Raw genomic sequence first — 11946 nt, 5'->3', positions numbered from 1 at the left:
TCTGACTATGATTCTGAAAGTAATGTAACGACCAATATGTCACCAATAACGAATATAAAATTGACAAATTGAATAACTTTCATGAGGCTGAAGTTTGTGCAAGTCCTCTGACCTCCTAGAACACATGGATTAAATTTAATAGAAAATTGCGTGCCAATATCGTGCCATGAATGAAATACCAATATCATAATAGGGAAATATCATCCACTTAATATAAAATGAGATTTTAACATACCAGCATCTTCTTAGAAAAAAGATCATCTTTATTATAAATGGATTTATCTCATGGCTTAGATTAAATATTATAAACATTTAAAAAAAAAAATGTATCTAGTATCATGCCAATGATAAATCCAAAAAATAAAATTCGAACTATGAAATGAATTATCTTCATTTCAAGTGAAATGGAGAGAATCATATTCCTGTCTTTTCATATCTAATTTAAACAAAAATCATCCACAATAACCCCTTATCTTCAAAGAAAGTGAGAGAAGAGTTGTACATATTCATAGGAGCTCAAAACCATAAGCATAGCATAAATCAATCTTTATGTTAATTGTGTATAATAAACATATATTCTCTTAATTGTTAAAGTATTTAATCCAGTTAATTATTTAGTAGGTGAAGACATATTTACTGCACAAATTCTTACAATTCCAAATCCAACCAATGTTTGTAGGATTATACTAAAAAACCAGAAAAAAGATTTCAACTCAAATTTCTTTCTTTTTGTTATAATTTTGGCTTATAATTTTTCACTCATTTATATACACAAAGAGAACTCATCAACTACTTCGTGAAAAATTAACATACCATACCTTTTTTCTTTTTTAATAAGAAAACGGGTTGTCATGAACACATAACCAAAACAATTTTTACAAAAATCCAATACCTAAAAAACCTTGAGAATCCAATACTTTAAAGATCTAGTGATATTGCTCACATCATAATAACTTTTTTTACTATTATTAAAGATTGTCATGAAAACTTACCTAAACAAAAAGAACATGACCATAACAGTTATAGGAGTTGAAAATTCAAATGTCTAAGTAAAAAGAAAAATTGAGAATCCAATGGCTAAGAGATGTAGTGGTATTGATCATCATGGCTTTTCTTATCTACAATTTTTAGTGGCAATGCACCACTTTGCTCACCAACATTCCGCCGCCTATCAAAGCAATAAAACAAAGTACTATTTAGAATGTGGTCCCAAATACCCTATAGTAGTACTATACATATGATAAATTGATTATACGTCACCACCATGACATCACTCTCTCTTCCTGTTGTGACACGTGGCTCCCATGGCAAAGAACCTTCGGTGAATTCTCCTCGAAAGTGTGTATGAAAGAAAGAGCTACAAAAGCAAAAGAGATATATATCATAATTTTCTTGACACTATATATATAATATATACTATAAACTATATTCTATATTCTTATATATTATTTATTTGGGAAACTCACCTAACAGGCTATCCCCATCTTTCACTAGCTGTACCACTTCCATCTCCAGCTTCTTGCTGCTTGCTTATCCATCTCAATGGACTACCTTGAAAACCCTAATTCTAACCTTAGTAACACAAACCTCACTGGAAATAGTGACCCTTGGTCTTTGGATTTTGAGTTATCGGAGTATTTGATGCTTGAGGATCATCATCATCATCATGGTGTGGACCAAGATTCAACCTCACAAAGCATGGCCTCATCAGAACAGGTTATGGGGGGCTCTAGTGGATCCACTGGTGCAACATTAAGAAACAACAACATGCAAGTGATACAAATCTTTTTCTTTTTGTTTCAAAAAATTATTATCATGCTTATATTATGGTATTTGTTCACATAACCGCCCAACTTTCAGAAAGTAATTCTGATTGTTTAGATCTTCAATAAGTTGTGAAGCATACATGAAAGAAGGTTTCTTTTACATATGTGGCATGTTCATTACATTGGAAAGTGGTGACTGCAAACATTCAAATCTTCATCTTATTTTATGGTATTTGTTGAATGAGAATAATAACCTTTTATTTTTTGTTTGTTTTTAAATTCTTGTAGAAGATGCAAAGATGGGGTCAAGAAAAACAAGATGGAAGCGGGTCATAGGGTTGCATTTAGAACAAAATCTGAGCTAGAGGTAATGGATGATGGATTTAAGTGGAGGAAGTATGGGAAGAAGTCAGTGAAAAACAGCCCAAACCCAAGGTAATTAAATATACTCTTGAATTTTCAAACTTTATGATTCATTATTATTATTTCTTATATATATATAGTTGTACTTAAAAAAAAAAAAATATTTTGCTTAAGATGGTGAAAGAATTGGATAAAGATGGGTTAATGTGCATAATAAATTGTATTTTTTCTCTCAACAAAAATGGTGGATTGGTTTGATACATAAAGAACTTCCCGACAGTAATGTATTGGAGCTGTGTAGATGTCATCTATGCTAATTGCATGGGGTTTTAACCAGTCGATCTCGTGGTTTAAATGCTATCAATGGACCCCAGCTTCGATGTATGCATTTTTGGCTGATTAGGCGGCTCATCAGTACTATGTCTCTCTCACACACATAATGAGCACTGGGTAGCTAATCAACTTTGAGATTGAAAAACCCATCTTTGAGTTTTCTTTTTGTTGATCAATGGGGGCCGTTCAACCTGACATTGCTTATCTCATAAGAATTTTGTTTGTTTATTTATCAATAAGTTAAGAATAGATCTGAAAATCGAAAAGAATTTTTCTTGGATTAAGCTAACATATAAGATATTGTTTCTTATAACAACTTGTTAGATATAGTATTAGTACTGTACTTTTGGATGTTGCCACTATATATATGGACTTAAGACAGTTAAGACACCCACATCCACTGTCTGACATACACTTTTAACTGAGTAATTTCTTCTGCCTCTATTCTTCTTCTTTTTATGCTTGCCTCTATGACACATATATACATGCTCTTGCACTAGGGTCTTCATGTGTTTGTACTTTGTATTGTGTGTGTGAGAGAAAGGGGGAACATCATACAGAAGAGGCAAAGAGGCTTGTATAATTATCATTATATCACTAAACAGATGCTTCCAATACTGAGGGTAAGGAATATGAGTAGAAAGTAAAGGAAAAGATGACTTTTATAAAATAATTGTCATGTGTCGAAAGACAAATGATTAAGGAAGAGTCTGAGACCACAATCGACATTCAAGCAAGTGGGCAATTCTCTTATATAACAGCTTTAGATACACTTCCTTAGCCAACAAAAAGTTTTGTGTCTTATGCATATTAATTAGTACATGAGCTTCGATTTTGGATTATTTGACAGCAATAACTTTTGTGGTACAATGTATGCTTAAGATAATTAAGGGTATGATAGTGAATGTTTCATTAATTGTAGCCAGCCAACTTCACCTGAAGTTCTGGGTCTTCATAAACCCTACACTTTGAACTTGAGTTGATCATAATAATCATACACATCACTCTAGTTTGCATACCTTTTGCACCGTTCTAGTCCTATGCAAAAGCATGGTCGTCCAACTTTTTTAGTTCTATATTTATGCAAAGCATGGTAGCTTCAGGATAACGGTGAGTTATGCAGGATGTGCTATAGCTTTGTCGATTCTAGTTATACACATACACTACTGAAAAGAAATAATTATTAATATGCTTATGGAAAAATAGTTTCATAAATAGAGAGTAACATCCACTTGTCAATGAATTTTTGGTGTAATACTTGATTGATGTCAGAATTTTTCACTAATTTAGGTTCAATTTCTTAGATTAATTGTACCTTCAATTATCAAATTAAACTCAATCAAGTGATTTGTCCAATGCACTACAACCATATAGCTTAGTAACTTATTTGCCAATACACTTATTTGTATATAATTACAACTTCCAAGTTTCAAGATCACACCCACATAGTAAATTTTAATTAGGAAAAAAAAAAAAAAACCCTTTGATAACGCCTTAAAAGTTGTACTTAAATTTTACCAGTGGAGTTTTCATTACTTTCTACAGTCATTTATAAGACTCAAGTGGAGTTTTCTTATAATTATTAGCTGCCTTGCATTGGTTAGTAGTTACCCACTTGCCCAGTGGGTTGGAACTTTCTGTTGGAAGAGTAGTTCAGGATATAGTGCTTCTCAAATTAATGGTGGGTCAATAATTGTTAAGTATGATTCTTGGGGTCCAGAGAGTGTGGAGGCTAAGCTTCCTGGATAGATTAGCAACTAGAGTATATGTGCTTAAAGCTTTGTAAAAGAATGGGGTGAATTATAGGAGGAATTGGGAGGGCTGAAAGAGAAGGAGAATGATGGTGAAGTGTTAGTCCAAAAGAATGTGGTCTATTTACATGGCCATTTGGAGCCTAATTAATTGGACAGCAAGACAGGTGTACAAACACTACCCAAGCCATCTTTTCAAATTTCAAATACAAATTTTGCAGCTGGACCACATATAAGAGATATTGATTATACGAATCTATTTAGAATATTAGTGGTTTCAGATGATAACAGCCCACAGTTTTAAAGTCAAATCAACAATACGTTATTACTCTTGAATGTTCAAACTCAAGACTTACCTTATACTAAAATTGTGATCACTAAATAATGACTTTATGTTACTTTTGAATGTTCAAACTCACGACTTATCCTATACTAAGATTATAACTCTTAGGAAACTACCTTAGAAGTAGTGGATGGTGGTAATGAATTGACGTAAGAATGCTAAAAACTACTACATAGATAGTCCAATTGAAGGGAATCCTATGGCAAGCAATATGATTATGCCCTTTTATTAGCCTTATTCTTGACTATGTTTATTTTTGGAATATATTTGGCTCTCATGCACTTGGTACTTGTACTTGAAATTTTACTGTGTTTATCTTTTGAGATAGAAAATTCTAATTGATATTATCTTTTTTTCTAATTGATATTATCTTTTTTTAAATTAAAGGAATTATTACAAATGTTCAAGTGGAGGATGTAACGTGAAGAAGAGGGTCGAAAGGGACAGAGATGACTCAAGCTATGTGATAACAACATATGAAGGAACACACAACCATGAGAGCCCTTGTATGGTCTATTATAATCAGATGCCGTACATGATTCCTAATGGTTGGACATCACAAGCTTCATCCCACTCTTCTACGCCATGAAAAACACAACTTTTTTTTCGTAGTTACTATTCTAGACAAGGTGTTTGCACTGCACCAGAGTCAAAGAGTGTGACAGAAATGACATTTTGTGTATAATTTACAATGTGGAAAGAGAAAAGTAGTAGGGACTTGCAGGGAATTTAGAACAGCTATTGCGTAGGCAACTTGGCATTAGGTGGGTCCACTATGGGCTTGACTCTGACTGCACTAGTTTGGGCCTGACACTTCAGGCTCCTGGGCACCCAAAAAGAAAATGGGGCCAGACTTATCCATAAACTCAGGTTTATGGGTTTACTTTATGTATATTGAAGTTATGTAGTTTACCAAAAAAAAAAAAGAAGTTATGTACGACTTTGCAGTTTCACTTAAGAAAAGAAATTATGTACTCGCATTATAAAATATAATATTTAGGACCAAAAAAGAAATAAAGTATTGAAGTTACTTTTTTTTTTTGATACTTAAGTATTGAAGTTACTTTTAAGAGGACAATTGAAAATTTTGGGTCAACCGATTATTAAGATACATACATACCCACTGCTATGTAGTTTAATTATTGTTTTTTTTTTTTTTTTTGAGGAAAATGAATTTTGATTATTGGAGTTATAAGAAATAAAAAATAACACCGATAGAGAAAATATTTTTAGGTAATGAGCCACATCAGTTCTTTAAAAAAATTTAATAGATTTAGTAAACTTTTTTGTTTTTTTTTTTAAATTTACCTAATGAAAGCCAATGACCTTTAAATTAACCAATACTTTATGACATTTTCAATGGAGATGTCTAGGCAACTAGGATTTAAATTCCTCACCCCCAATTAATACATATTAAAAAAAATACCTAATAAAAAATTAACAAATCATAAGATAATTAATCTGTAAACTCTATACTTTAAGGGTAATTTTTAAACTTTATAGATTCAAAAGTTTTAAATTAAACCATGAAATCTATGATTATTATAAATTCAACCTTAGAGTATTGCAAGTTTCTTTTTTTTTTTTTTCTTTTTTTTGAGATAGTTTCAACTTATGGCGTCCACTCCTAATTATAACTATTTATAATCAGACCAAGACACCAATCAGCTTTTGGTATAAGCGGAGGCTAAACTAGGGGTGGCAAAATTGGACACGACCCGTGAATCCGACACGACACGAAATTAATAGGTTATGGGTTGAGGCTTAATGGGTTCATGTTATATTCAAGTTGACACGACTGACCTGTTTAATAAATGGATTGGGTTAGTGTTCATCACATAGAATCTGTTTGACCTATCTAGCCTGTTTAATTGAATGACATTTTACCAATATACCATTCAAATCCTAGGTATATAAACTTATTAGTTGTTGTGGTTTATTTTCTCTGACATATTATGATTGATTATTTGTGATATTGAAATATGCTTTAGTTTTGATTGACTATTTATAATGCAGTTATTCGTTAGTTCTGAATTTTATATTAAATTTTGTTTTTGTTTGTTTTTCATAATTCATATCAATTTGGTAAATACTATTTTTTTTTTCGTTTTGATAAAATCTAATAAATAGGTTGACACCACTGACCCGTTTAATAAATGGATTGTCTTAGGATTGATGAATCTTGATATGTTTAATAAATATGTCAGGTTAGGGTTAACCCATATAGTCAAATAGTCATGAGTCAACACGATACGAATTCGATACGCGAATATAAATTGCCACCCCTAGTTGAACCTCAGATCTCTCATTCAATTCAACCATCAGAGACTTTACCAGTTGAGCAAACTGGAATCCACAAGATTCAAACCTAAATAAACAAAATTATGAGTTTTTTTTCTTAATAGAAACTATGGGAGTTTTTTATTTTTTTGGTTGAGAAACTATGGGTTTGATTAGGTATGATGGTGACCAATTATTGTTGAATTACATCAAATAAAGGTGAAGAGATTTGTACTCACATTAAAAAAAAATTATGGGTTTGAGTTGCTGATGGTATTTTTTTTTTTTTTTTTTTGAGTTACGGCAAATAAGGGTAAGGGAATTTCAATCTAATTTCTCTTTATAAAAAGAATCAAGCAAACGAATATAAAACAGTCATGCATCTGTTTAATAATAGAGTCCAAATTTGGTAAAGATGGAGTGTAAAACCTAAGTTTTACACATTCCAATAAGAGATTGTCACATCAGTATTTTACTTAAAATTCAATATATCCTACTACACTTAATAACATCTCAATAAACTCCCAATTTGGTTGTGTTTATATATATATATATATATATATATGTATGTATGTATTAGAATTAATTGGGTGTGGTTATACTTATTATTAAATATATAATAAGATGATATGACATGTTAGGATTGGAAGAGTAAAACATGAATTTTACACCATGTCCTTACACCATTTAATATCTTAATAATAACCTTTTCTTTTAAATAATTATATTATTTGCTTATGTATTGTTTTTTAATTATTCACCTTTTCTAGGGACAACACTAAAGATTCAACCCAAAAAAACCTACACAATAAAATGATTTTTGATAGTGTGGGATATAGAAATTTAATAAGATAATAATGTCTTGTGTCATACTCGAAGCCGAAGAGGCCAATGCAATTCCAAGGATACCATACTCTTGGACGATAAGGCCAAAGAGGCGAGCCATGGCCACGTCAATGGCACATTACCAGAAGGGGCCACACTATAAAAGAAGAGCTTCAGAGAGAGGTTAGCCCTAATGTGATTGGAGGGATGATAGTTACCACCACATTTAATGCACCCCACCAAACCCCCTAGAAGACCCCTGAACAGTGCTGTTTTGGTTGCCACAATTCACAGAAGACTTAGGAGGACATCTGATGGGACAAGCACTCGAGTAGTAGCTTGCATAATCAACAAATGGATGGTCAAGATCAACGAAAAGCAGCTATATAATGTAAGGGGTCCTCCTGAAAGAGGGGGTTCAGAAAAATCCAAGAGAGAGAGAGAGAGGAATACTGTGGCAAACTATTATTGAGATTAGTCCAACACAAGTATCAGTCCTCGGATTTTAGCTAAAGACCAGTGTTTTTCCTCGTTCCTTGTCTTTTTTTTCTACTTCAACTGTGCTAGGTTATTTGAATCAAGCTCCCGCCTCTACAAAATTCATTGTATTACGTCAACTTATTTTTGGCACTTATAATTGGCGCCGTCTATGGAAAACTTCACTTAACCTACACACCTTTAAGGAGAACACCAAAGGATGTCTAGCAGGGAAGGATCTGTGAGTTCTTATCCTAAGCAACAGGACCAGTTCGTAAACTTGAAAAACCGTAAGGATCATGGGATAGCTATGTCCGAGTCCGGGAGCCTGAGACTAGCCCATCCTGGTCAGCGTAGTCATCTCTCAAATGAGACCGTTGGACTAAGACAGGAGGTGAACCATTTTCGCAGGCGAATAAGGCAGAACTAGAGCGACAGACAGAGTAGAAGTCTCATTACAAGCTTAGGCTCTAATTCAAAGCCAAAATGAAGGCATCGTAGGAGAAGTAGGACACCTTCTAGCGTAACGGAAATCGATTCCTCTGAAGATTCGTACAAAGAAAGGTAGCATCACAAATAGCACAGACCTATCCCTTGGGGAAATAAAGATAAGGACACCATGAGCAAGGCCCTTTCCTAGATATCCAAATCACATTTCACAAGGCAGATCGAAAAGGCCAATCTGCCCAAACGCTTCACGCAACGCACCTTCGCTGTTTACAATGGAAGGACCAACTTTATAAAACATGTTAGCCATTTCAATCAGAAGATGACCATATACACCAGAAACGAGGCTTTGATGTGCAAGGTGTTTCCCTCCAGCCTCAGCCCAGTGGTGATGAGATGGTTTGATGGACTACATGAAAGGACTAATGATTCCTACGAGGAGCTCACCAGCCCTTTTAGTGCAAGGTTTGTTACATGCAGTAGAGTACCGAGGACATTAGACTCCTTGCTAGCACTGTCGATGAAAGAGGGAGAGACCTTGAAGACATACTTGGATAGGTACTAGGAACTATACAACAAGTTGGATGGGGACTGAGGATGTGGTGGTACACACCTTCAAGAACGGGTTGCCCATTGAGTCTAACTTGTAGGAGTCCCTCACCATGAAGCCTGCTTGGAACATGAGACAGTTGATGGACCGGATAAATAAGCATAAAGGGTGGAAGATGACCAAGCACAAAGTTAGAGAAAGGCAAAAGGCTTCCACGACGGGAAGGATAACCGCTTCAATAAGACAGGGGAAAACTGGCCCAAGGCAAACTTCCGCAATTAGGGACAGTCGAGTAAGGTCCAACGAGTTAACTCGGTGTTTAGGGTCCCAGTCCACTAAATACTGCAGAAGATCCGGAATGAGCCTTACTTCACTTGGCCGCACAAGATAGGTAGGGAGCTAACCCGAAGAAATCAGTCAGTGTATTGCCAACATCATCAGGATAAAGGGCATACCACTGAGGAGTGTAAAACCCTATGGTCATACTTGAACTATTTGCTTAAGGAAATTGGTAGAAGTCGAGTTGTTGGCTAATATCCGAGACCAGGACGTGAAGAAATTTGTGTGGAGGAACATTGTCACACGGTTCGGTGTACCACACGCCCTCATATTTGACAACGGGACGCAGTTCGACAGCAAGGCTTTTAGGAGATATTGTAGTGAACTTGGAATTAGGAACAACTACTCTACCCTTGCATACCCACAAGGAAACGGGCAGGCCAAGGCCACTAACAAGGTGATCCTTGATGGGCTGAAGAAAAGACTAGATGAGGCAAAAGGGAAATGAGTAGACAAGTTGCCCCATGTACTATGGTCATACAGAACTACTCCGAGAAGATTAACTGGGGAAACCCCCTTCTCCATGACGTGTGGAGTGGAGGTAGTTATACCTGTGGAAACAAGATTCCCATTGATGAGAACAGATCAGTTTGAGGAGCATAACAATGATAGTCAGCTATGTGCAAGTCTGGACTGGGCCGAAGAGAAAAGAGAGATGACAACGATAAAACTGGCCCACTACCAACACAAGCTGAGGTAGGGTTACAATAAAAAGGTGAAGTCACGTCCACTCGTGCCAGGGGATCTTGTCCTCAGGAAAGTGGTCGGTAATACAAGAGACCCATCCTGGGGCAAATTGGGAAGACTTTTATCACGTCACCTCAGTAGTAGGCATAGGTGCATTTAGACTAGAAGATTTAGATGGAAACACTGTACTACAACCCTGAAATGTAAGTAACTTGAAAAGATATTCCTATTAATGTAAGAATATTTCATTTGTTATTCTTGTGTCATTGCATCTAAGGGTTAAACAGAACTTCAGCCATGCCTTGTTCCTTGGACCCATGCCTTGGGTAAATTAATGCCTCAACAAATCATTTAAGGGTCAAATAGAATCTCAATTATGCCTGGTCCCTCGGACTCATGCCTTGGATAAATTAATGCTTCAACAAATTATCTAAGGGTTAAACAAAACCTCGGCCATGCCTAGTCCCTTGGACCCATGCCTTGGGTAATAAGGTAATAATGTCGTATGTCATACTTGAGGCTAAGGAGGCCAATGCAGTTTCGAGGAGACCGTATTCTCGGACGATAAGGCTAGAGAGGCAAGCCATAGCCACGTCAATGGCACATTACCAGAAAGGGCCACACTGTAGAGGAAGAGCTTCAAAGAGGGAGTTAACCCTGGCGTGATTGGAGGGATAGTAGCTGCCACCACATTTAATGCACCCCACCAAACCCCCTAGTCACATTTATGTGGAGAAGACCCTTGAATAGTGCTGTCTTGATTGCCGCAACTCACAGAAGACTTAGGAGGGCGTTTGATGGGACAAGCACTTGAGTAGTGACCTGCATAATCAACAAATAGAGAGCCAAGATCAGCGAAAAGCAGCTATATAATGTAAGGGATCCTCTTGAAAGAGGGGGTTTGGAAAAATCCAAGAGAGAGAGAGAGAGAGAGAGAGGAATACTGTAGCAAACTGTTCTTGAGATTAGTCCAACACAAGTATCAGTCCTCGGATTTTAGTTGAGGACTAGTGTTTTTCATCATTCCTTGTCTTTTTCTTCTACTTCAACTGTGCTAGATTATTTGATTCAAGCTCCTACCTCTACAAAATTTCACTGTATTACATCAACTTATTTTCGACACTTACAGATAATAGTTTCTTTAATGTTGCCACATAAACTTAAAAAAACCATTTTTTTTATGTATATATTTTTAATTTAGTTTTTAGTGTTACAAATAATGCTATCCATTCTATCCTATCTTAAACTAATTAAAACTTAATAGTGAGTTCCAATTAACTCAATATGTAAAGTCTTTGATGATTAATTAAGAGATTCGAGGTTCAATTCTCATCTACATCAAAAATCGATTGATGTTATCCATTTTATCCTATTATTAAGAGCGAATGTCATAAATTGAAATTCTCTCTCAAAAAAAAAAAAATCAATCATTTCTATTACTATATATAATAGTAAAAAGCCTATTATCAATTCTCTCTCGTAAAGAGATGTTGCACATGAAATTTCCGAACCAGCGCAATTGGTAATTCACACCGCTTCAACTCCACCCAATTGGTTCACTCAGTATTTATTTTTTATAGGAGTACTCAGTATTTATTTTTGATAAAGCAGCGCAGCATTAAAGATATTATGATTAATTTAGATTTTGATCTCTTCTAAACAAATTCCAATTAAACAAGTGATTTTTAAAAACAAATGCTTTAATTTAAACTTTTTTTTTTCTACTGTATTTATTTATTAATTAATATTAAATATCCAAAAAAGCATTTATGCACGCGCTTTCGT

General features: G+C 34.9%; 1 protein-coding gene across 1 annotated transcript; it reads left to right on the top strand.

The window, feature by feature from the left end:
• Window positions 1-1432: 1432 nt before the first annotated feature.
• Window positions 1433-5598, top strand: LOC126733260 (probable WRKY transcription factor 51). The gene is made up of 3 exons (XM_050436488.1): window positions 1433-1769; window positions 2055-2201; window positions 4944-5598. The coding sequence occupies exons 1-3, from the start codon at window positions 1543-1545 to the stop codon at window positions 5143-5145; spliced, it is 576 nt and encodes a 191-aa protein (XP_050292445.1). The 5' UTR covers window positions 1433-1542; the 3' UTR covers window positions 5146-5598.
• The last annotated feature ends 6348 nt before the right edge of the window (window positions 5599-11946 follow it).

Source organism: Quercus robur, chromosome 6, assembly GCF_932294415.1.
Source record: "Quercus robur chromosome 6, dhQueRobu3.1, whole genome shotgun sequence".
NCBI lineage: Eukaryota > Viridiplantae > Streptophyta > Magnoliopsida > Fagales > Fagaceae > Quercus > Quercus robur.
Note: the sequence above shows the minus strand (reverse complement) of the source record. Positions and strands in the feature narration are given on the sequence as shown.